The 21,533-nt window shown below is 43.3% G+C and overlaps 1 protein-coding gene across 3 annotated transcripts in view; it reads right to left on the bottom strand.

The window, feature by feature from the left end:
* Positions 1-333: 333 nt before the first annotated feature.
* The window catches only part of TXNDC9 (thioredoxin domain containing 9), a 67,139-nt gene continuing 45,939 nt past the window's right edge, over positions 334-21,533 (bottom strand). For all 3 annotated transcript variants that reach the window (XM_033950656.1, XM_033950655.1, XM_033950657.1), the window contains exons 3-5: positions 14,397-14,515; positions 9,905-10,159; positions 334-518 (exon numbers count right to left, since the gene is read on the bottom strand). In XM_033950656.1, the coding sequence (XP_033806547.1) occupies positions 395-518; positions 9,905-10,159; positions 14,397-14,515 (498 nt within the window). In that variant the 3' untranslated portion in view covers positions 334-394. The remainder of the gene's footprint in view (positions 519-9,904; positions 10,160-14,396; positions 14,516-21,533) is intronic.

Genomic DNA, 21,533 nt, shown 5'->3' on the forward strand with positions numbered 1-21,533 from the left:
CGCCCAGAATCATCTCCAATAGCACACACAAAAATTTACACCTGTCTCTAAAGGTGCAAATGAACGTACAGTATGTTCTTTTGTGAATTTTATAAAATACTTCAAAAACATCACTTCTACAGCTCTACCAGACTACACCCCTGGGAATGCCAATTTGCAATCTTGTTAGCATGTATACTTACACGTGCATTTTGTTTGTGTAATTTTATGAGATCTTTTCCCCCATGTAAAACATGTTTGCATGAAGAAAATGCTTTATAAAAGTACTCTGATATGTATATAGTGAAAACAAAGATCAGATTGGGAAGTTTATAAAATACACTGTCCAAGAAGTGCACTGAAGCACAAACAACAGCATTTATTATTTGGGAGAAAAAACAGTTAGGAGAACTTTTTAATCATCATTATCATCTGAGTCAGAGTCATACTTCTTTCCCCAAATAGATTTCTTCTCCATCTTTGTGAAATTGATCCCAAATTTCTTTTGGCTTTGAAAAGGAGGCTCCATCAAATTTTCACTAAGGAAAAAAAAAAAAAAAAAAGATAGCAAAATATAATTTGGCATTCGCTTTGTATTAAAAAAAACCTACAAGTAACCACCCCCCTCCCAAATAAATCAGTTAATCCTATGCATTCTTAGAAGTCAAAATAATAGGGCCAACTCAGTGGCAAGTGCTGTGTCCAACCTATGGAAAGATTAGGCACTTACCCTGATAATCTTCTTTCTAGTAAATAGGTACATCAACCTTTGGGTAGTCAATCCCTTCCTGTGAGATTCTATGTAGAGAGCCTCATTTGCATTTTTTTGCTCTGCCTCCCATCACTCTGGGCTGTACTGCAATTCCTCAGTTCATACCAAAGCAGATGGTCAGCCCTAGATAGGAAGCATAAGGGAGGGGTACAGGAATACTCCCTGAGAAACAAGACTGTTCTGCTCATGTCACAACACACAAAACGTGAACCAATGAAACATATAACAAGGTGGAATGAATTAGCCACCTACCTGAGTGCAATCTACACCAACAGACGTAGGGTTCTGAAGGATACCCCCTGGATGCACTAAAATAGTAGCGGCATCCTCATATCCTTGTCCTTACTGGATAAAGAAAAGAAAAAAGAAAACAAGGCTTCCTGGCATATCTGAGGCAGTAAAACTAAACTAAACTAAACCTTAGGTTTGTATACCGCACCATCTCCACAAGCGTAGAGCTAATTAAAGCAGGCTAATTAAAATCTGACAAGGTAGGAGGTGCTCTGGGCAATAAAGGATCTACCTATTTCTAAGGCCCTGGGGCTGGATGGTTTTGGGAATAGATTTTATAAAAGCTTTTCTGGCTGTTTGGCCCCCCTCTTGGTTAGGGTGATGGGACCCCTGCCACGCCCTCTGGGTAGAGGGTCTTCTGGAGTACTGATGGAATATAGAGCCATGAAAATGAAAATTATTCCGAATGGATTCTCTGGAATTCTGAAGTCTACTGTCTGGAAGCATTTTTGGCCAACAATCGATAACACTAATCATGAAGTTGTCCAGGCCCTTTCCGAATAGCATCTGTCCCTTAAAAGGGAAGTCTGCTTAAGGTGGCCTTAGAAGCCAAAATCTCCCGCCCACTGACTAATCGGGAGCATTCTGCAGGCAGATGGAATAAGGCAAGACCTTGCTCAGGACTTGAATGATGTCATACAGAGCGCCCACTACGTAGTCAAACCCCGCCATAACCAGCTGGGGGCACACTTCATTGCCTGTGCCGGATGGCCGATGGACTCTGGTGTGTCAGGCTCATGCCATGAAAGAGGCCACCTTAAGCCCCAAAGCCAGGGCTTCAAACTGATGGCCAATGGACTCTGGTGTGTCAGGCTCATGCCATGAAAGAGGTCACCTTAAGCCCCAAAGCCAGGGCTTAAAAATGACACATGAGGATAACATCCACTATGGTCCTGAGCATCCTTCAATACAACACCCTCCCACCTCACAAAGGAGAGAAGTACACTTGGTGACTTGAGCAAGTCCATTTTAGGCTGGAAAAATAACTGCTGAAACTCAGGAGCCATGGGATACACATACCATTGTCTTAGCTCCCTTTAAGGAGCCCTCTGGGGCCTCCCAGTGCTCCATAAAGCAATAAGATCTGGATTTGATGGAAAATATGATGCCTGTGTTTGGGAAGCACTCATAACTAAGGACTGCACTGCTGCGTGAGGCAGCTCCAGATTCAGTTCCCTGGAATAAGCTCTAGTAACACCGATGCTTTAAAGGAGGCAGCACACGGTCAGGTCTTCCCCTTGCTCAAGGGAAATTACCAGCTCCAGAGATCCAGTTTCAGTCTATGGCTCTGAATCCCCAGGATAGACGTATCACTATGAGACATTAGTAGCATGGAATCTGACCTCCACAGTCTCCCCAGTCAGCATCTAACTGGTTCTCTGGTTCTTGTTCAGCCACTTTTGCTGACAAAAGCATACTGGGAGGAGCTACATCCCCTTGCACAGTCCCCAATGTCCCCTAAGCTGAGAAAGGATACCCCCAACAGTTTAAATAAGTTTTCCATAACAAGTTTACAAAGACTGGGGTATATACTTTCTAAGGACCACCGAGAAGCTCATTTGGGAATTGCTCTGCCTTTTCCTGGGCTCTGCAATATCCATGCACCTGCACTTCATCCTCACTCCTTCCCAGGGCTCCAGGTGGCTTGTCTTTTCCAAAAGAGGTCTTTTGCAATCCCCCTGCCTTATTGGTGCCAGATGGGACTAAGCCTGGAGCTCCAGGCTCTCCCTCACATGCCCTGTGGTACGTGGTGCATGGCTGCTATTTGGCCATCCGGCAGTTGCAAATCGGGCAAGAATCAGGAGTATCTCCACTAGAGGAATCCATCCCTAGTGTTTTCTAGTCAAATCAAAGGGGGGGGGACGTTTGAGGTATATATGGAGGCTTTTTATCAAAACTTGGAAATTCCAAGATAGCTACCACTAAAATGTGGTTGTGGCAAAAAAGGCCTGATAAAAAAAAAAAAGAGCAAAGCAAATCAGAAACACCCTTCTCAACTCACTTGCAGAAGGGAAAAACTGAAGTGGGCTCCACAGCACTGGAGAAGATGGCGCAGCTGAAAAATATAAAATTTCATCCTCCTGCAGTCAACTCTAAGTATGGGATAAGAACAAAAGAATAGCCTTACTGGGTCAGACCAATGGTCCAACAAGCCAAGTAGCCCATTTTCACAGTGACCAATCCAGGTCACTAGTACCTGGCTAAAACACAAGGAGTAGCAATATTCCATGCTACCGATCCAGGGAAGCAGTGGCTTCCCCCCATGTCTTTCTCAATAACAGACTGGACTTTTCCTCCAGAAACTTGTCCAAACCTTTCTTAAAACCAGCTACGCTATCCAATCTTACCACAACCTCTGGCAATGCATTCCAGAGCCTAACTATTCTCTGAGTGAAAAAAAAAATTTTCTCCTATTGGTTTTTAAAAGTATTTCCCTGTAACTTCATCGAGTGTCCCCTAGTCTTTGTAACTTTTGATGGAGTGAAAAATCGATCCACTTGTACCCATTCTACTCTACTCAGGATTTTGTAGACTTCAATCATATCTTCCCTCAGCTGTCTCTGAAGAGCACTAACCGTTTTAGTCTTTCCTCATACGAGAGGAGTTCCATCTACTTTATCATTTTGGTCGCTCTTCTTTGAACCTTTTCTAGCTCCATTACATCTTTCTTGAGATAAGGAGACCAGAACTGAAAGCCAATACTCCACATGAGGTCGCACCATGGAGCGATACAGGGGCATTATAACATTCTTAGTCTTGTTAACCATCCTGTTTGCTTTTTTGGCCACCTCTGCCGCACATTGGGTGAAAGGTTTCATCATATTGTCTACAATGACACTCAGATCCTTTTCTTGGGCGCTAATCCCCAAGGTGGATCATAGCATCCAATAACTGTGATTCAGGTTATTATTTATCAATGTGCATCACTTTGCATTTGTCCACATTAAATTTCATCTGCCATTTGGATGCCCAGTCTTCCAATTTGCTAGGGTCCATCTGCAATTTTTCACAATCTGCATGCGTTTTAACAACTTTGAACAGTTTAGTGTCATCTGCAAATTTAATCACCTCACTCGTCGTTCCAATTTCCAGATCATTTATAAATATGTTAAATAGCGCCAGTCCTAGTACAGACCCCTGCGGCACTCCACTGTTTACTCTCCTCCATTGAGAAAAGTGACCTGTCAGGTCTCGTACGATTTGTGTAACAGAAATGCTGTTTTGTGTTATGTGGAGCATGACATTCTGAAGCTGACCTCCATTCCGTTGCCCGTAAGTCTTGAACCAATAGAGATCCAGCCAAATAATTCTGCATGATTTAATTTGAGACACTAGTGAATACAAAATTTTGATCAATTTTTGAGAGGTCAAGCATGGATGATTTTCAAAATTGGTCCACTTGATGTAGAAAGACCCAAATCACTTATGAGGGGGTGCTAAAAAGTTCTCAGTCCAACCAACTTCCTAAACTCTGAGCGTTATTTTGCCATTGTAGCTGAAAAAAGTGTTATTTTATTTGGCAAAGTGCCAATTTGCAGAATTGTAATGCTATGTTTTGACATTGTTTTAGAATAGATCATTGAACCATGTTAACAGAAAGTATGGAACTCCAAGTTGTCATGAAGTTTCTAATCCTGCAGAAGAAAACTCCAAAGTAAATCCATGAATACATGATACAAACATTGAGTGACAATGCCAATCATACTCCACAGTGAAGAAGTGATGTGCAAACTTTCAGCAAGGAGATTGGGACTGAAGATGTAGCAAGATCTGGGAGGCCTCAAACGGTGTCTGAAATTTTTGACCGTGTCCATGACCTGATTTTGGCAGATCAGCAAATATCAGCTAAGACACTAGAGATTTCCAGAGAACATGTTTGGTGTGTAACTCACAAGCACCTGGGTATGCAGGAGCTCTCAAACAAATGAGTGTCCAAATGTTTGAATGCTGATGAAAAACGATATCGAGCGGACACTTCTAAGTTGATTTTCATTTTTTTTTTTTTTTTTTCATTCATTCAATTTTTTATACCGTTCTCCCAGGGGAGCTCAGAACGGTTTACATGCATTTATTCAGGTACTCAAGCATTTTTCAGCAAGCTGGTGCCAACTTTTTGGAATAACTACTGCATTTTTCACTCTAAGACGACGCACTTTTCCTCCCAAAAATGGGTGCGTCCTATGAAGCAAATACCCAAATCCCCCCACCCGCTGCTGATCGCTCGCTGCCGCCAGAAGTAGCGGAAAGGAAAAGCCAGGCGGGTGCACTGATTGCATGCTGCCGGCCCAGAATGAACACAAGTCTAGAATAACCACTCAACTTTTGACAGCTCCTTTGGTCCAACATTGGATCTCTAAAAAACATACTATTGAACATATCAAATGGAGGGTGATTGAAAGGCTGACAGTTCAGGGAATGGAGGGCGACTTAGTGGCTAAACTAAATTTTAGCGAACAAAGGTGGATTTACCGTTTGAACACTGTTACTCCTAGGGGGTTAAACTTAGAACTAGAATGGTCATCTCTGATATGAAGTCTTGTTTGAATGTGTGAACCTTACATTTCCCTTATCCCTAGTTCAGGGGTGTGCATAGATATGTAACATTTGTACCGATTTCAGAGTGTTGGTCCCCCCTGCGGGTTTAGCATCGTTGGTATACTCTGGAGCTGACGTCATCTTAGATGGTGACTCCGCCTAGAGGCGGACCCGATACACGGGAGATATTTTAGGAGAGGCTGAGCACGCCGCGGCCATTTTAAAAGATTAGGAGTGAGAAACAAATTGCACATAGAGGTAAGATCCCTATTAGGGGTTTATTGTTGTGGAATTCTTAATATAAGTTATATTTTTTCTAAATTGATTGATTTTTTTATCATTCATTATTTGTAGGGATTTGAGCCCTGATGAAACCCGTTTCAGAGTGAAACATGTTGGCGAGAGTAATCCCTTGAATGAACCACTAGCTAAGTATTAGCTTTATATAATCAATTTATGTGTTACAAATAAGTCGTAAGCACATCACAATTTAATATATTTAAAACATTTACATACAACAATGACCCGGTGAGGAGGTAATGTGTAAATCCAACCACTATGAAGTTTATTGGAGTGGATGGTGGCATTTCTGAGGGTCGAAATCAAGCAATTGATTGAGTGGATTTCTAAATGGTGGTTTTTACTGGACCATTATTCTCTAAAGATTGATGATATTGATCCCCTCAAAAAAACTTTTCTTCCATATTCCTGGGCACCTTACATCTTGTGCATCTTTCACTCAGGAGAGCTGTGCGTTTGGTGACCAGAGCCACCACAGAGTCCACCTTCGGCTGATTAAAAAGCTGCTGGAACTTAGGTGCCAAGGGATAGAGTCTGGACATGGTTTTAGCAATCCTTAAGGACCCTTCCAGGGTTTCCCCACTGTTCCATAATTAGGGCAGTAATGTCCTAATGCACTGGAAAAAAGGAGGTCTGAGCATTAGAGCTGCTCACTGTGCACTGGGAAGTGGAGGGCAAAACCTTAACAGCATCTGCTATAAAATGATGGACAGAGGCTGACTTGAAGAGCCAGCAGATCAGAGAGTTGACCTCATGGTCCAGTGCCAGAGAGACATCTTGACTACTAAACCCAAACAGGGAACCAGAGTCTTCCAGGACTGACTCCGAGCCCTGAAATAAAAATGGCATGGAGTGATCTGCCAGTCTAGCTTCGAATGGTCACTGGAGCCGGAGTGAAGATGCTCCCCGGACTAATGGTGGTGTGCTTAAAGGCTGCAGCGCCTGTACTGGTCTTGTTAAAAATGATCTCTACATGAGATTTACAAATTCTGTTTGGGGAGATAAATGAACCCTGCAGAACCTTCAACTGGGCTTTCATGGGTTCCATGGACTCCACGCATCTGCGCTTTGCGTCTTTGCAAAATTCAGGCTCCATAGAAAGTAATGGGGCTTTATTTACAGTTCTGTGAAAGTGCTTGCCTATCTGCTTTCTCTGCAACTGGAAGAGATGGAAAGGACTTTCTGCCTCAGAAACATCCAATAACGACTCCAAACCAGGAAATCTTTGGGCTGCCAGTTGGATTGACCACATTCAAGATTTCAATCCCTACAGAACCTAAAAAGGATGACGAGGGAGGGGACAGTTGTGCAGTCCACAGCCTGCGCTCAAGCAGGATGCTTCAGGATGAGCATTTTATAGAATAGCATGAAGAACTGAATACAGCGCTTAACTTTAATCATGAGAACTTATGCCAGCTGAAACTGGTGTAAATCCTAGTGTGCAAATTGGGCGCAGATCCCTGTTACTCTTAACAATGTGCACATCTTTTATGAACACTGCTAACCCATCCATGCTCCTCCTTTGGCCATGACTCCTTTTTGAGTTGCCAAGATCCAATTTAGGCACCCATTGTGCCTAAATTGGATCTTGGCACTAAATTCTGGCTACGCACTACAGAATAGTGTGCAGCCAGATCAATCATAATTAGTGCCAATTAAATCATTGGAGTCCATTAATTATTTTGAGCGCCAATCTGAGATCTGTGCCCAAATTATATTGACCTTTATAGAATCCAGGGGTATATCTATCAAAATATTGCCACTTTTATATTTATTTAATTGAAGAACATGTAGAGTAAATATTTAAAGCAGGGGTGCCCACACTTTTTGGGCTTGCGAGCTACTTTTAAAATGACCAAGTCAAAATGATCTACCAATAATAAAATTAAAAAAAAAACCCACAAAGCACACAAAGGCAGAGAAAATATTAATTATCATTCATATTCTGGGTTTTTTTCAAAGAGGTCACGGCAGATGACTCTATGCAATGTCACCTCAGTAACAACCATACAAAAATAGATAAATATACTCACTCCCTTTTTACTGAACCACACTAGCAGTTTTTAGCACAGGGAGTTGCGCTGAATGCCCCACGCTGCTCTCAATGCTCAAAGGCTCCCTGTGCTAAAAAACGCTATTGTGGTTTAGTAAAAGGGAGCCATAGTGTAAAATATAGACCGCAGATATAAATTCTCAAAACGGACACATTTTGATCACTAAATTGAAAATAAAATCATTTTTCCTACCTTTGTTGTTTGGTGATTTTATGAGTCTCTGGTTGCACTTTCTTCTTCTGACTGTGCATCCAATCTTTCTTCCCTTCTTTCAGCCTCCTGTATGTTTCCTCTCCTCCAGACCTCATTCTCTCCCCCAACTTTTTTCTTTCTGTTTCCTTGCCTCCTTTTCTTTCTGTCTCCCTGTTCCCCTTCTTTCTGTCTCCCTGTTCCCCTTCTTTCTGTCTCCCTGTTCCCCTTCTTTCTGTCTCCCTGCCTGCCCCCTTTCTTTCTTTCTCCCTCCCCTCCCCCAAGCCACTCAGTTTTGCCGCTGCCGCCATCCGGGAACAGCCCCCAAGCCACCGCCGCCCCAAGCTCTCCCTGCAGAAGCGTTGTGCTGACCAGCATTCCGCTTCCCAACGTCAATTCTGACGTAGGAGAGGAAGTTCTGGGCCAACCAGGCATTTCTCCCCATTCCATCCAGCCTGAGCCCCATCTCTCCTTGATCCAGCATTTCCCTTATGTGTCTGTCAGAATTACCATTCCACCTATTTTCCAGCATCACCCTTCTTTGTGTCCATTTCACCTATATCCCTATCTCACCACTTTTTCAGAATCTTCATTTGTCTCTGTCCTTGTCTTTACCCCATGTTCACCATTTGCCCTTTCAATGTCTTTATCTCCCCCCCCTTTTTCAGCATTACTTCTATGTCTCTATTTCCCCTCTGTATCTCTATCTTTATTCAGTAGGTCCTGCTTACCCTTTCTCTTCTTTGTGTCACTATCTCCATTTTCAGCTTTCCGCCCTTTTCTTGTAGCCAGAATTTTTCCACCCTCCCTCTACTCCGGCCCAGCCCGGTATGAAATATTTCCTTTTGTTTCCCTTCCCTCTCTCTCTCTTGTTCTCCTCCCTCACCCACGAGTCCTGCATCTGGCCCTCTCCCTTCCACCTGCATCCAGCCACACACCCTGCCCTGCGGCCCTCTTCAGCAACTCGTCAGCAACGGTGATCAAGACAGGCTGCCGACATCGAGGCCTTCCCTCTGCAAGTCCCGCTTTTGTAGAAAAAGGAAGATGAAACAAGCAGGACTTGCAGAGGGTAGGCCCCGACGTCAGAAGCTTGCTGCTGAGTTGCCGAAGAGAGCCGCGGAGCAGGGGGTGTGGCCGGATGCAAGTAGAAGGGAGAGGGCCAGATAGGAAGGCTGTAGAAGCTCCGGAGCATGACACCGACCCCAGCCAGGGTGATTTCTTTTTCAGGCTGCTGCCGCCGCCACCCCCCCCTCCCCCCCGAAATGACAAAAAATAGACTAAACTGGATGCCCGGCAGCGGCGGCTTTGACGTCCCAGAAAGGAAGGCTGATCGGCCGGTAGATCAGGACGGCAACACGAGTCTATTACGGGATGGGCTCCGCAATCGACTCACGTTGCCTTCCTGATCTACCGGTCGATCGCGATCGATGTATTGGGAACCCCTGATTTAAAGCATCAATCTTTTTTGTGGCTGCGACCCCATGACTGCAGTCATATAAAATTGTGTGACCCCCACTGGAGGTGAAGAATTATGAAGCACCTTAAGGAGGGCTCACCTAGATCATGAACCTAAGCGCAGGTTTTGTGACCCCCATTTGGTGTCCCAACCCCCAGCTTTGGAAGCTCTGATTTAAAGCAATCTGCTTTCCCATTTTCAAATGTGATTCTTCATAATCAATACTAATTACATTCTATTAACATGTTTTAATACACTACTGTCCCCAGCTCCTGACATCAACATTTTGTCTTAAAGAGATTAATATACATGTTTTCTTAAGATTACCTGTAATTAATAATATCTGCATAACCTAGTCTCCATTCCAAGGTCTCTGTAGTGAAGTCATCTGTGCCACCAAGATCACTAAAACCGACCACATAATCTTTAGTCTTTCCATCTTTTACTAATGCAAGAGTAGGAATTACTTTGATGCGTAGCCTCTCACACAGAAATGGTGCCTTCTCAGCATTTAATTTAAGGAACTTGGTTTCAATATGTTTTTTTGCCAATGCTGCCAAGTGCTTATCTAATATTTTACATCTGGTGGGGGAAAAATAAAAAGCAAAAACATTAGCACATAGCCAAAATATTCCTTCAACAGTTAGATTTTTGTGTTAGCTAAGCATAAAGTTACAATGGAATGTGGGTATCCTTAGTGAGTCACAACCTCTCTCAATCCATCAAAAGACAATAGGTAGTTTATAACAGGGGTGTCCAACATTCTGTCTTTGAGGGCCTTAGTCCAGTTGGGTTTTCAAGATTTCCAGTCAAAATCAAACATACCCTCAACCCTTGCACCAAAAATATTAGTTTTTAACAATGAAGAATGGCCTCAGAGACCTTAAATTCAGGCATATTTGTCATCTGATTTTCAAAGGCTTCTACTGTGTTGGCTTCTTTTAGAGAAGTTGTAATCTTCTCTAAATCTATTTTTTGACTATCATCATTTGTCTACTTTTTTCTATGATCAGTAATATTACATCAAATGAGCATTTATTCAATATCATATTCCATTTCGATAGAAATTCGAGGCTCTTTGTTAACTCTTAAGCCTCTTGGTATTTGTTCACATTTGCAATATTTGATGAGAATGCCGCTTTTAAGTTCTAATTTACCTCGGCATGACGACTAGACCTTTCAAGATATGCCTCACAGAGCACAAATCCAGTATCAAAAGAGCAATTACAAAAGAACCACTTGTACAACAATGCATTGAGGCCTCCCACACATTCAATAATCTTAAAGGGTTCATTATTGATGTGATAAAGAAGAATGAAAAGGGAGGGGATAGAGGTTCAGCTCTAAAACGCAGAGAATGCTATTGGATCTTCACTTTACAAACATTAGCTCCCCACGGACTTAATGACAGGATCGACTGGTCTGCTTACTATTGATACAAAACTTTTTCTGATATGAATGCTACGATACTGTTATCAGTTTAAATTTACCATCTATTAATTTGAATTCATTTTGATGATTTATGAGGTACGTTTTTTTTTTTAAAGTACGACGTAACTCACTGTGATTAGCTCTATAAAATCCTGGCGTTCTCAGCTGTCGGCGCCATTTTGAATGAAATCATTTGAGCCACAGAGGAAGCCGTGCTCTGTAAATTGCTGTTTTCTTTGATAAGCACTAAATTTTAAAGATAGCTATACTAAAACTATTCTATCATAAATGAAAATGATTGTTTCTTCAATCTTTAGGTACTGCTACAATCTATGCCCTGACGAAGCCTACTAGGGTGAACCGGAGGCCCCATCGGGTTTCACAGTGCAGTGCTATTTGTATGAAATGATACTTACAAAGATAAGTGTTTTTTGAAAATTTGAGCACTATCTCATATTTATTTATTTATAAGTTGTTGAAAATCCAGTAAAATTGTTTAAAAAAAGATATTAAAAAAAATATATAAAAACTATTTAAAATATTTATCCATTGAAGTTTGGGCCGATGATCGAGACACTGACCTGCATTATCTCATATTTATTTATTTAGTTATTTATTTATAAGTTGTTGAAAATCCAGTAAAACATTTAAAAAAAAGATATAAAAATATATAAAAACTATTTAAAGTATTTATCCATTGAAGTTTGGGCCGATGATAGAGACACTGACCTGCAAATATCTCTAGCAATCAACTTCCTGAATTTAAGGTCTCCGAGGCCATTCTTCATTGTTAAAAACTAATATTTTTGGTGCAAGGGTTGAGAGTGTGTTTGGTTTTGACTGTTTATTTTGTACACCCTTGTTTGTATTTGATTCACTGGTTTTCAAGATTTCCCCAATGATTATATACAATATCTGTTTGCATGCACTGTCTCCACTGAATGCAAATAGATCTCATGCATATTCACTGTGGAAATCCTGAAAACCTATTCTGGCAAGAACCAAGATTGAATACCTCTGGTTTAGAACATTAAACAAAGAACTCCCAAAGCCATTCAGTTCTCCTTTAGATAATTCTGGATTCTGTAGGTTTTAGAAATTAAGTTTAGGATACAGCACAACTGGGAATTCATTATTTCTCCTGCCTTTTTAAAATCTGCTTTATCAGCTTCAATCGCTCCTCTGCCACCCTAAATTGCCCCTCAATGGGGAAAAAGAGCTGTATGTCTATAGGAGACCCCAAAACGTTGCAACAGTTTTTATAACGTGGCAGAAGATAAAGGTTAAACAAAATGGCCGAGAGTGCAGATCCCTGCCAGCACTTCACTGCAATGGGAAACCTCCTGTTTACCAATACTTCCTGCTGCCAATGGTACAAAAATTATGAGAACCATTTTAGAACCATCCCTCCCACACTACAGCTTTGCAATCTACCTAACAAAATTTGATGGTCCAGCGTGTTGAAGGCAGCCGAAACATCCAGGAAAATGGCTAAATATTCTTTTTATTTAGATTTTTATCCCGTCCTTCCAGTAGCTCAGAACGGTTTACAAGTAAACATACACAATGGAGTGAATTGGACATACAAGATTATACAGTAGATTTAAATACTTGGACATACAAGACTGTGCAGCAGTTTAAATATAGGGACTATACAGCAAATTAAGAACAGTAGTTTAAATATAAGTAGTTTAGTTTAGATACAAGTTATTTGAGTATAGGCTGAGAGTGGACTATACAGAAAATTAGGCAGATTAGAACGGAGAAAGAAGGGTGGGGTTTAAGGGGTTGGGTGTAGACTGAGGGTGACCTTTAGTTGAAGAGGAGGGTCTTTACCATTTTCTGGAATGTCATTAGTGAGTTCTGTAGTCTGAGTTTAGGGGGGAGTTGGTTCCAGAGTTGGGGAATGAAGTGGCTGTAGAAGCATTTGCGGGCTGTTTCTGAGAAGAGGGACCTTCCGGGGGGAATGCATAGGTGTATCTCCGTTTCTGAGTGGAGGGTGCGGGTGGGGATGTAGATTGGTAGCTTGAATTTTATGTAGGAGGGAGTGGTGGCATAAATTCTTTTGTGTGCTACTGCCAGGGCCTTGAATGCACAGCGTTGGCTAATTGGGAGCCAGTGTTCAGCGCAGAGTGCTGGGGAGATGGGATCATGGTAGTTGAGGCTGTGTAGGAGGCGGATAGCTGCATTTTGGACCTGTTGGAGGCACTTGAGATCTTTTTTGGTTATTCCATTAAATAGGGAGTTGCAGTAATCCATTCTGGAGAGGACATATACGTAGAGGAGTTGGGCTAGGTCAGGTGTGGAGATGTAGGGTTTGATCCTTCTCAGTTGGCGGAGGTAGTAGAAGGAGGTAGAGATTACTTGGGATATGTGGGTGGATAGGGATAGGTGTCCGTCTAAGGTTACTCCTAGGCTGCGTACTTGATCTATTGCCGTTAATAGAGTGAAGTCTACCATCCAACCCACTCTGTAACTCATCCAGCATCGAAACCAACAAAGTCTCGGTGCTATGACGACTACAGAATGCGTACTGCTGGTCAACAAGGACATTGTATTCCCACAGGTGCCTTTCAAGCTGTAAATAAACCAGCTTCTCAAGTACCTTTGCCAACACATGCAACAATGCCACAGGACGAAAGTTACTGATTTCCCCAACACCTAGCTGCCTATCCTTGATAATTGGTTTAATTCAATTTTTAACGCATCAGGTATCTCCCCCTCTTTTGGAATTAGATTCATCAGTACTGTAATTCTCGGGATGATCTTACCACTAAGGCTTTGTAAAACTCCCAGCGGACAAATGTCCCCTGTTGCAGCTGTTGTTCTACAGGCACACAATCTCACTAACTGTTGACTCATCACCTTCTCAAATGAGTCCCATGACCCATTCACATCCAGATCTACATTCCAGCCCCAACTGCTAATGAAATACTTTGAATAATACATGTAACTTTTGATACAAAAAAAAAAAAAGAAAGAGGTTAAGCTCATCATCAGTGAACAGACACACTGGGTTCTCTGAAGCTTCATTATAACTAAGCCATTTCACTAGTTGAAAAAAAAAACCAACACTCCCTTTGATGATAAAAACCCTGCCTTACAGCATGAGTCATGACCCTATACTCATTTAGGTACAGCATGTATTCTTCTTTGAGTTCCTCTGCCCTCCCCTTCCGCCATTCACGTTCAATCTTTCTCAATTTTCTACGCAGTTTCATAGTTCAACAGTCATCTATTGTTTTCTTTCATTCTCAATTCTCACAATCTGTTCTCGCATTGCTTGAAGAACTGGCCTGAAGAGATACTTGCCACTCTTGCAGTGCAGCCTTGGGACTAATCATCACCATATGATCTTATATAAGCAGTGTGATTAACAGCAATTTACCTGAAAGTGGTATCCCTGTAGAAATGACAGACCACATTTTTACTCTCTTTTACTTCTTGGAAGAAATCTCTCTCACTTGGAATTTCTCTATATTCACCATGTCCTTTGGAAAGCCATTCCTGATGAAGAAACAATGAATATAACAATTATTTAAAGGGGCTAACCCTTTTTTGCACCATACGTTTGTGATGTGGGTCCGGACGCGTATTCGGTTTTTCTCTTCTTGATTGTATTTTCGTAGCACTCCGTTGTGGGTGGCGTGGGGTTTTACACCTGGAAAGTTTGATCGTCGCTTCCGTGTTTGGGCCCAACAGGGTCTTATGGATTTGGGGGACTTTGTGAAAGACGGCCGATTGATATCATTTACAGAATTAAGGGAAGCTTATGATTTACCGTTGACTGATCATTTCCGCTATCGTCAGGTGCTGGATTTTATTGGTCGCAGGGCTCTTAGTGATCTTTGTCTAGAAGAAACCACCCTGGAGTGGGCGATTATGGGTAATAGTGGTAAGGGGTGTATTACTAGATTCTATAAAGCCCTTATTCAACAACAGGCTCCCCCGATTAAATATCTATCTCTTTGGGAGGGACTCTTGCGCCCAGTGCCGCCGATTGTTAACTGGGAGCGGGTGTTCAGTCGCCTGCTCCGAGTATCAATTGCTAGTTCTTTGGTGGAAAATGGATATAAGATGCTTTATCAATGGTACCTCACACCCCAGCGTCTTCATCTTATGTATCCTCAAGTATCTAACTTATGTTGGAGACGTTGTGGTCAGTTGGGTACCTTTCTTCACATTTGGTGGGACTGTCCGAGGGTGATACCATATTGGGATATGGTTTTTGAGATATTATCTGATATTTTAAGCACTACGCTTACTCGAACTATGGGTTGTGCTCTTTTACATCTCCCCTTGGTTCCATTGACTGCTAATGCCCATAAATTGGCCTGTTTTATTTTTACTGCTGCTCGACTTTTATTGGCAGCTTATTGGAAGCAGTCTTTTCCTCCAGGGCGGACTCATTTATTACGAAAAATAGATTTTATTTTCCGTATGTCTAAATTGACGGCATTGACAAAGACTTGTCTTACTCCCTTTTTTAAGGTTTGGAATCCCTATATTCGGTGGTGTGAAAGTCCCTCATGACCTATGATTAGCTATATTTTTGTTTTTATTCTTTGTAACCCTTATGTATATCTTTTAGATCAGTTATGTTTTTGATTCTTGGGGTGGGATGGGGGGGGGGTTGATTTTGATGTATGTGATTTTATGCATTGTACTGAAGAGTTACGGTACAACTTTATCATTCAATTTTTTCTTTGAATTTGGGGCTGGGGGGTTGGGGAGAGTGTGTCTTTTTGTGAATTTTTGGATTTATATTTGCTGTACCTCTGAGCTTTTGTATTGTATTTTGAAAATCTTTTCAATAAACAAATTATAAAAAAAAAAAAAAGAAACAATGAATATAAATGATGGATTCTTTTTCTTCATTTCTGGATTACTTTTCTACATACTACTCAAAATGATTTACAAAATACACATTAAAATGCAAATATCAAATACATTCACATTAAATATCAGTCATAAAACATCTCAAACATAAAACCAATACTTGAGTTATTCCCCAAAATATAAAACTTCCCCATTTTAAAATCACCAACAGTGAAACCTATTTCCTTTAAATCAGTATCCTTCAACCTTTTTACACCTATGGACCAGTGGAAATAAAACAATTATTTTGTGGACCGGCAAACTACTAAGACTGAAATAAAAATAAACATTTCCGCCTCGTCCCCATGAGCTCGGTCCCTGCAAACCATCTGATCCCATCCGCAAAAGCCTCAGTTATGATTTTATATTGAACGTACTTTATTAAAGTATAAAAAGAAACAATATTTTGTACAATTGTCATTTTATAAATACAAATAATACAGAGCAAGGATCAACAAAACCCCCGTCTCCCCTCCCCTTTACATATATCCCCTCTACTATCAAGAAAACTGAATAAGCTAAATTATTACAGAATACTACACAGAAATATCATGCTAATAGAATACCGCAGTCACACATGACAAGAATAGTGTTAGGGGAGTGAAACTAGGGCAACTGCCCCCTGATCAGAGAGAACCTTAAGCCAGTTGGAAGCTAAAGAAACACTGCCTGGGCTTTGCAGTCCCCAGTTATGTCTAACACCAGCTCTAGCAGGATGCATATTTCAAATCTGATATATTCCAATCACAAAACAGAAATAAAATTATTTTTTTCTACCTTTTGTCGTCTCTGGTTTCTGATTTCATCTTCTTTTTAAACTCTCTTCCTTCTAGCGTCTGCCCTCTCTGTCTCTTCAAACCAGCATCTGCCCTTTCCATCCACTGTCTGCCCTCTCTCCCTTCCATATGGTATCTGCCTTCTTTCTATACCCCTCTCCCTTTTCCATCCAGCCTGCGCCCCTCTCTCCTTTATACATGATTCATTCCAGCTTCACTGCTCTCTTCATTTTTATCTCTCCTACACCAAATCTAGCATCTTTGTCCCCCTCTCCTTATTTCTCTGCTGACCCCCTTCCCAGAATCAATCTCTTTCTACTTTCTCATTCCTGTCTGTCCCCTTTCCCTCATTTGATCTTTCCATTCCACCTTGACCCCTTCCCTTCCTCTAATCTCCCTGCTAGCTATTTCCTTCCTTTTTTCCTCCTCCCCTGCCAATAGCAGTTTCCCTTCTCCCCCTATCCAACAGGGACTCTCTTCCCTTCCCTCCCAGCAGCATTATCTTCTTCTCCCTCCAGGTCCAGTAGCTGCTCTCCCTTTATCCAGCAGCTTCTCAGCCTCCAACAGTGGCTTCCTTTCCTTCCCTCCGCTCCCCTAGCAGCTCTCAGTACTTGCCTGCAGCAGCGATTCACTTAGGCAGCCTTGGGCCCTTTGATGGGTCGCACCGCCTCTGAGGACAGAGGAAGTTACATCATCAGAGGCAGACTGCGACTCAGCAAAAGCCCCAATGCTGCCTAAGTGAATCGCTGCTGCAGGCAAGTACTAAGAGCTGCGCGGCGGGGAGGAAGCTAGTGTTGGAGGCTCTCACTGGCCCTGCACAGACCGGCAGGAATTTTCAGCGGACTGACACCGGTCTGCGGACCAGCGGTTGAAGAACACTGCTTTAGTTTACTAATCTAATATAATAAAATGCTAGGCCGCGCATGCGCACTAAAAAAAAACGTGTTCCCTGATCCGTCCCGAAAACACGAGTGCGCATGCGCACGTTTTACGTCATCACCTACTCTCCACCTCGCGCCACCTATCACTGTCATCACCTGCTCTCCACCGATCACTGTTCCTCCTGCACCATGCCACGCCAGACATGTCCGCAGCCGGCCTCGAGCTCCTGGGGGCCGGCGGCGCTGTGCTGAGGTCCCGCCTCCCGCTTCCGCACTACATGGCGCCGCCAGACCCGGCCCTACACTGAGATCCGCGATCGGGTTGCCATGGAAACCCCGCCGCAGCCTCGCAGCTAGGTAGGGGGACAACAATCGCGCTTATGTTCAAGCCGCCGCCACGACTCCCCTCTCGAACCGCACCAGGATCGAGAGAGGAGCTGCGGCGGGGGCTTGAGCATAAGCGCCATTGTTGTCCCCCTACCTAGCCGCGAGGCTGCGGCGGCCTTCCTCACCCGGCTCACATTGAATCCAAGTAAACAACCGGGGCTGCCTAAAGAAACAAAGTTTCACGGTGCTTGGCCCGCAAAACAATTCCTGCCGTTGCCGAAATTTGGCCCACCGTTCCTTCCTTCCTCCATCAGGTACAGTTCACCTCCGCCTATGTTAAAAGGAGCTGCTTTGAAATTGGAGCCCTGCCGCCACCGTAACACATTCCCCATATGTCAGAGAAGGGGCGGGACCAAGGCAGAGGGGAACGTGCTACAGCAGTGGCAGGCCTTCGATTTCGACGCGGCTCCTTTTAACATTGGTGGATTCACTGCACCTGATGGAGGGAGGGAAGGGAAGGAAAGGTGGTTGTGTGCTGTTGAGCCCCTCTTTGCCCTCAGACCCTGTCCTAACTGCTCCCTCCTGTCTCAGACCACTGGGGGGAGGTGCCTGTCTTCAGCTGCCGGGATGGAGGGAGGGAAGAAGAAAGAAGGGGCCCTGGCAAGCGAGTTATCAAAAGCCAACCATAGCCTGGGACCCCTACATGATATGAATAATGACCAGACAACAAAAGGTAAGAAAAATAATTTTATTTTCTGTTTTGTGATTACAATATGTCAGATTTGAAATGTGTCTTGAGGGAGGCTTCCGCCGCGGCTTTGGACAGAGGGGTACCATTTTCGTGGGAGCCGGCCTTCGGAGAGGCTTGGGACGCGGGGACAGATGCGGGAGGGGCTGCCGCTGCGAAGGGCTTTGGTGGGGGAGCCAGCCAGACCACAAGTGTGGGGACGTTGTAAGCGCGGATTGGTCAAGGAGCCGCCGCTGCTGAAGCTTTGAAATTGCTCTCCCACCGTCACTCCCTCCCGCCCCGGCTCTGCCTCTGCCCAGGTTCAAAAGCAGGAGACATCTAGCACCCGTTAATCTAACGGGCTTAAACACTAGTAGGGGATATAAAGTATCAATAATAAGCATCCCATATATTCTTTCACCATCTTCCTTCCCTGGATACATTTGAATTTCTTTATTGCAATAAAATGTGTATCTGTAAACAATATTTATACAAGCTGACAACTCTGCTTCTAGTTCTAAAATATTCACATTTTCGTTTTTTCTGGTGTACTATAGTACATGTTTTAAGCATTTCATATGATAAACTAATTGATGGAAAGTTAGTTTCTCTTAACAAGTACAGAATATAAAAATGTACACTCAATTTTTTGGTACATGTGAGCAGTGTTGTAGTAAGGGGGTGGACTGCCCCAGGTGCTATCTTCGCAGGGTGCCAGCACCTCTTCTCCCACTTCTGTGCACCTTGTTTGCCAGTGCAAGCAGAATGTCCCACCTACTTCTTGCGCTGGTCTCAGCCACCTTCTGACATCACTTCCAGGTTGTGGGACCAGGACTCAATGTCAGAAGGGAGCAGAGGCCGGTGCAAGCAACAAGTGGAAGATGCTGCTCATGCTGATGAACATTTCAAGAGGTATATGGGGTAGGCGCATGGCACGGTGATGGCGGGCACTGTTGCCCTGAGCACCAACCTGCCTAGCTACGCCATTGCATGTTGAGTGTTCCAACAAAAGATTAGATTCTTACCTTTGCTAACCTTCTTTCTTGGAAATCTACACTCTATTCCTGGACAAGTGGGTTATGCACCCATATCACAAGACTGCTTGTAGGAAACCTCATTTACATAATCTTTTAGACCCTCCCCTCTTACCTCACGACTGCCCTCAAGCATCCAGTTCGTATAAAAGCAAACAGCCACACCTGTAGAAAACACAGACAAAAGGGAGGGGTACAGGGAAACTCCCTGACAAATTAGTCTAATCTGCTGCTCATAATAAGAAACACCATAACAATCTTAAGCAATTAAAACAATCAAAACAAGTTATTAAACAGTATAAACCTGAAACAAACAGTGCTACAAGAAAACACAGCCTGTACTAACAGAGGGGGCACCACCGCTAGGGACTCCCAAGGCAAAATGCATAAGCTAGTTGGATAGTACTCATAGAAAGGCTGGTCAAGAAATCATAAATCCAGCTTACCAATATGTACAACCAATATGTACAAGGCAGACAATAGGCGCATCAGCAACTCCTAGGGTTGGTTCCAGGAATAGAGCGTGGGTCAAGAACTGGTTGAGTGGAAGACGTCAGAGGGTAGTGATCAATGGAGATTGCTCTGAGGAAAGGGATGTTGCCAGTGGTGTGCCTCAAGGTTCTGTTCTTGGGTCTGTTCTTTTTTAACATTTTTATAAACGATATTGCTGAAGAATAAGATTTGCCTCTTTGCGGATGATATGAAAATCTGCAACAGAGTAGACACGCTAGAGAATGACACGGTGGCGGTTTACCTGCGGCCACCCGCCGAAAACGGGGAAGAAAACTAGCAGTCGCTGCGGCGACGGGGACAAGGCCATTCACCGCCCGCGGGGCGGTGAATGGTCTTGTCTCCGCAGTGAGGTATCAAGGATCGCGCGGTCCCCGCAGCCACCGCCCGCCCGCCCGTAGCATTTAGCCAGCTCCCTCCCTCCACCTCACCTTAAATTTCGAGTTTTCCGGCTTCCTTTTTTCCGAGCCGCACGTGTTCAAAAATCCGTGCGGCTGCGCGAGTCAATCAATCTTCTCCTCTGACGCAACTGGAAACAGGAAGTTGCAGGAGAGGAGAAGTTTGATTGACTCACGCAGCCGCGCGTGCACGGATTTTTGAACACGTGCGGCTCGGAAAAAAGGAAGCTGGAAAACTCGAAATTTAAGGTGAGGTGGAGGGAGGGAGCTGGCTAAATGCACGGCTTTTTGAACGCGTGCGGCTAGGGAAAAAGGAAGCCGGCAAACTCGGAATGAATATAAGGTGAGGTGGAGGGAGGGTGGGGGCTGCTGGACCATTCTTCATTACTTTGCCATACTAATTCCATTCTATGTTAGGTGCCACGGACTCAGATTCAAGTCCTAGCGATGATGAATTAAAGATCCCAAAAGAAGCCAACTTCTAAATCCAGTGGTTAGAGCTACACTACACTCCTTGTGACCCTGGGCAAGTCACTTAATCCCTATTGCTTCTGACACAATGGGCAGTTCCAAAGACCAAGACTGGCCAGTGTCAAAGACAGGATGCTGAGCTTGATAGACCCTTAGTCTCCATTGTTTTTAGTGATCAACAAAGTTCTATGTTTCTATAATCACCCTAATTCTGTTATCATTGGACTAGATATTCAAAATGATTTAAATGGCCAGGACAGGCTCCTGGCTGTTCAAATCATCTGTCCAGGGCTAACCAGGCATTTTCAATCTTCATGTTCAGCCCAAATGGTGTCACACAATTCAGCAAAAATACCCAATGTTGTTCCTCATAATTTAAATATTGCTCATAGAAGGAACAACATTGGGTATTTTTGCAACTGGAAGTTGGAGGGTTAATTCCCTTGAAACAGCCAATTGAGTGAAACATGAATTCATGCTGGGACACAAGATAGATTGAATTTGTTTTGAATTTAAAAAGAAA

Source organism: Geotrypetes seraphini, chromosome 6 (assembly GCF_902459505.1).
Source record: "Geotrypetes seraphini chromosome 6, aGeoSer1.1, whole genome shotgun sequence".
NCBI classification, from domain to species: Eukaryota; Metazoa; Chordata; class Amphibia; order Gymnophiona; family Dermophiidae; genus Geotrypetes; species Geotrypetes seraphini.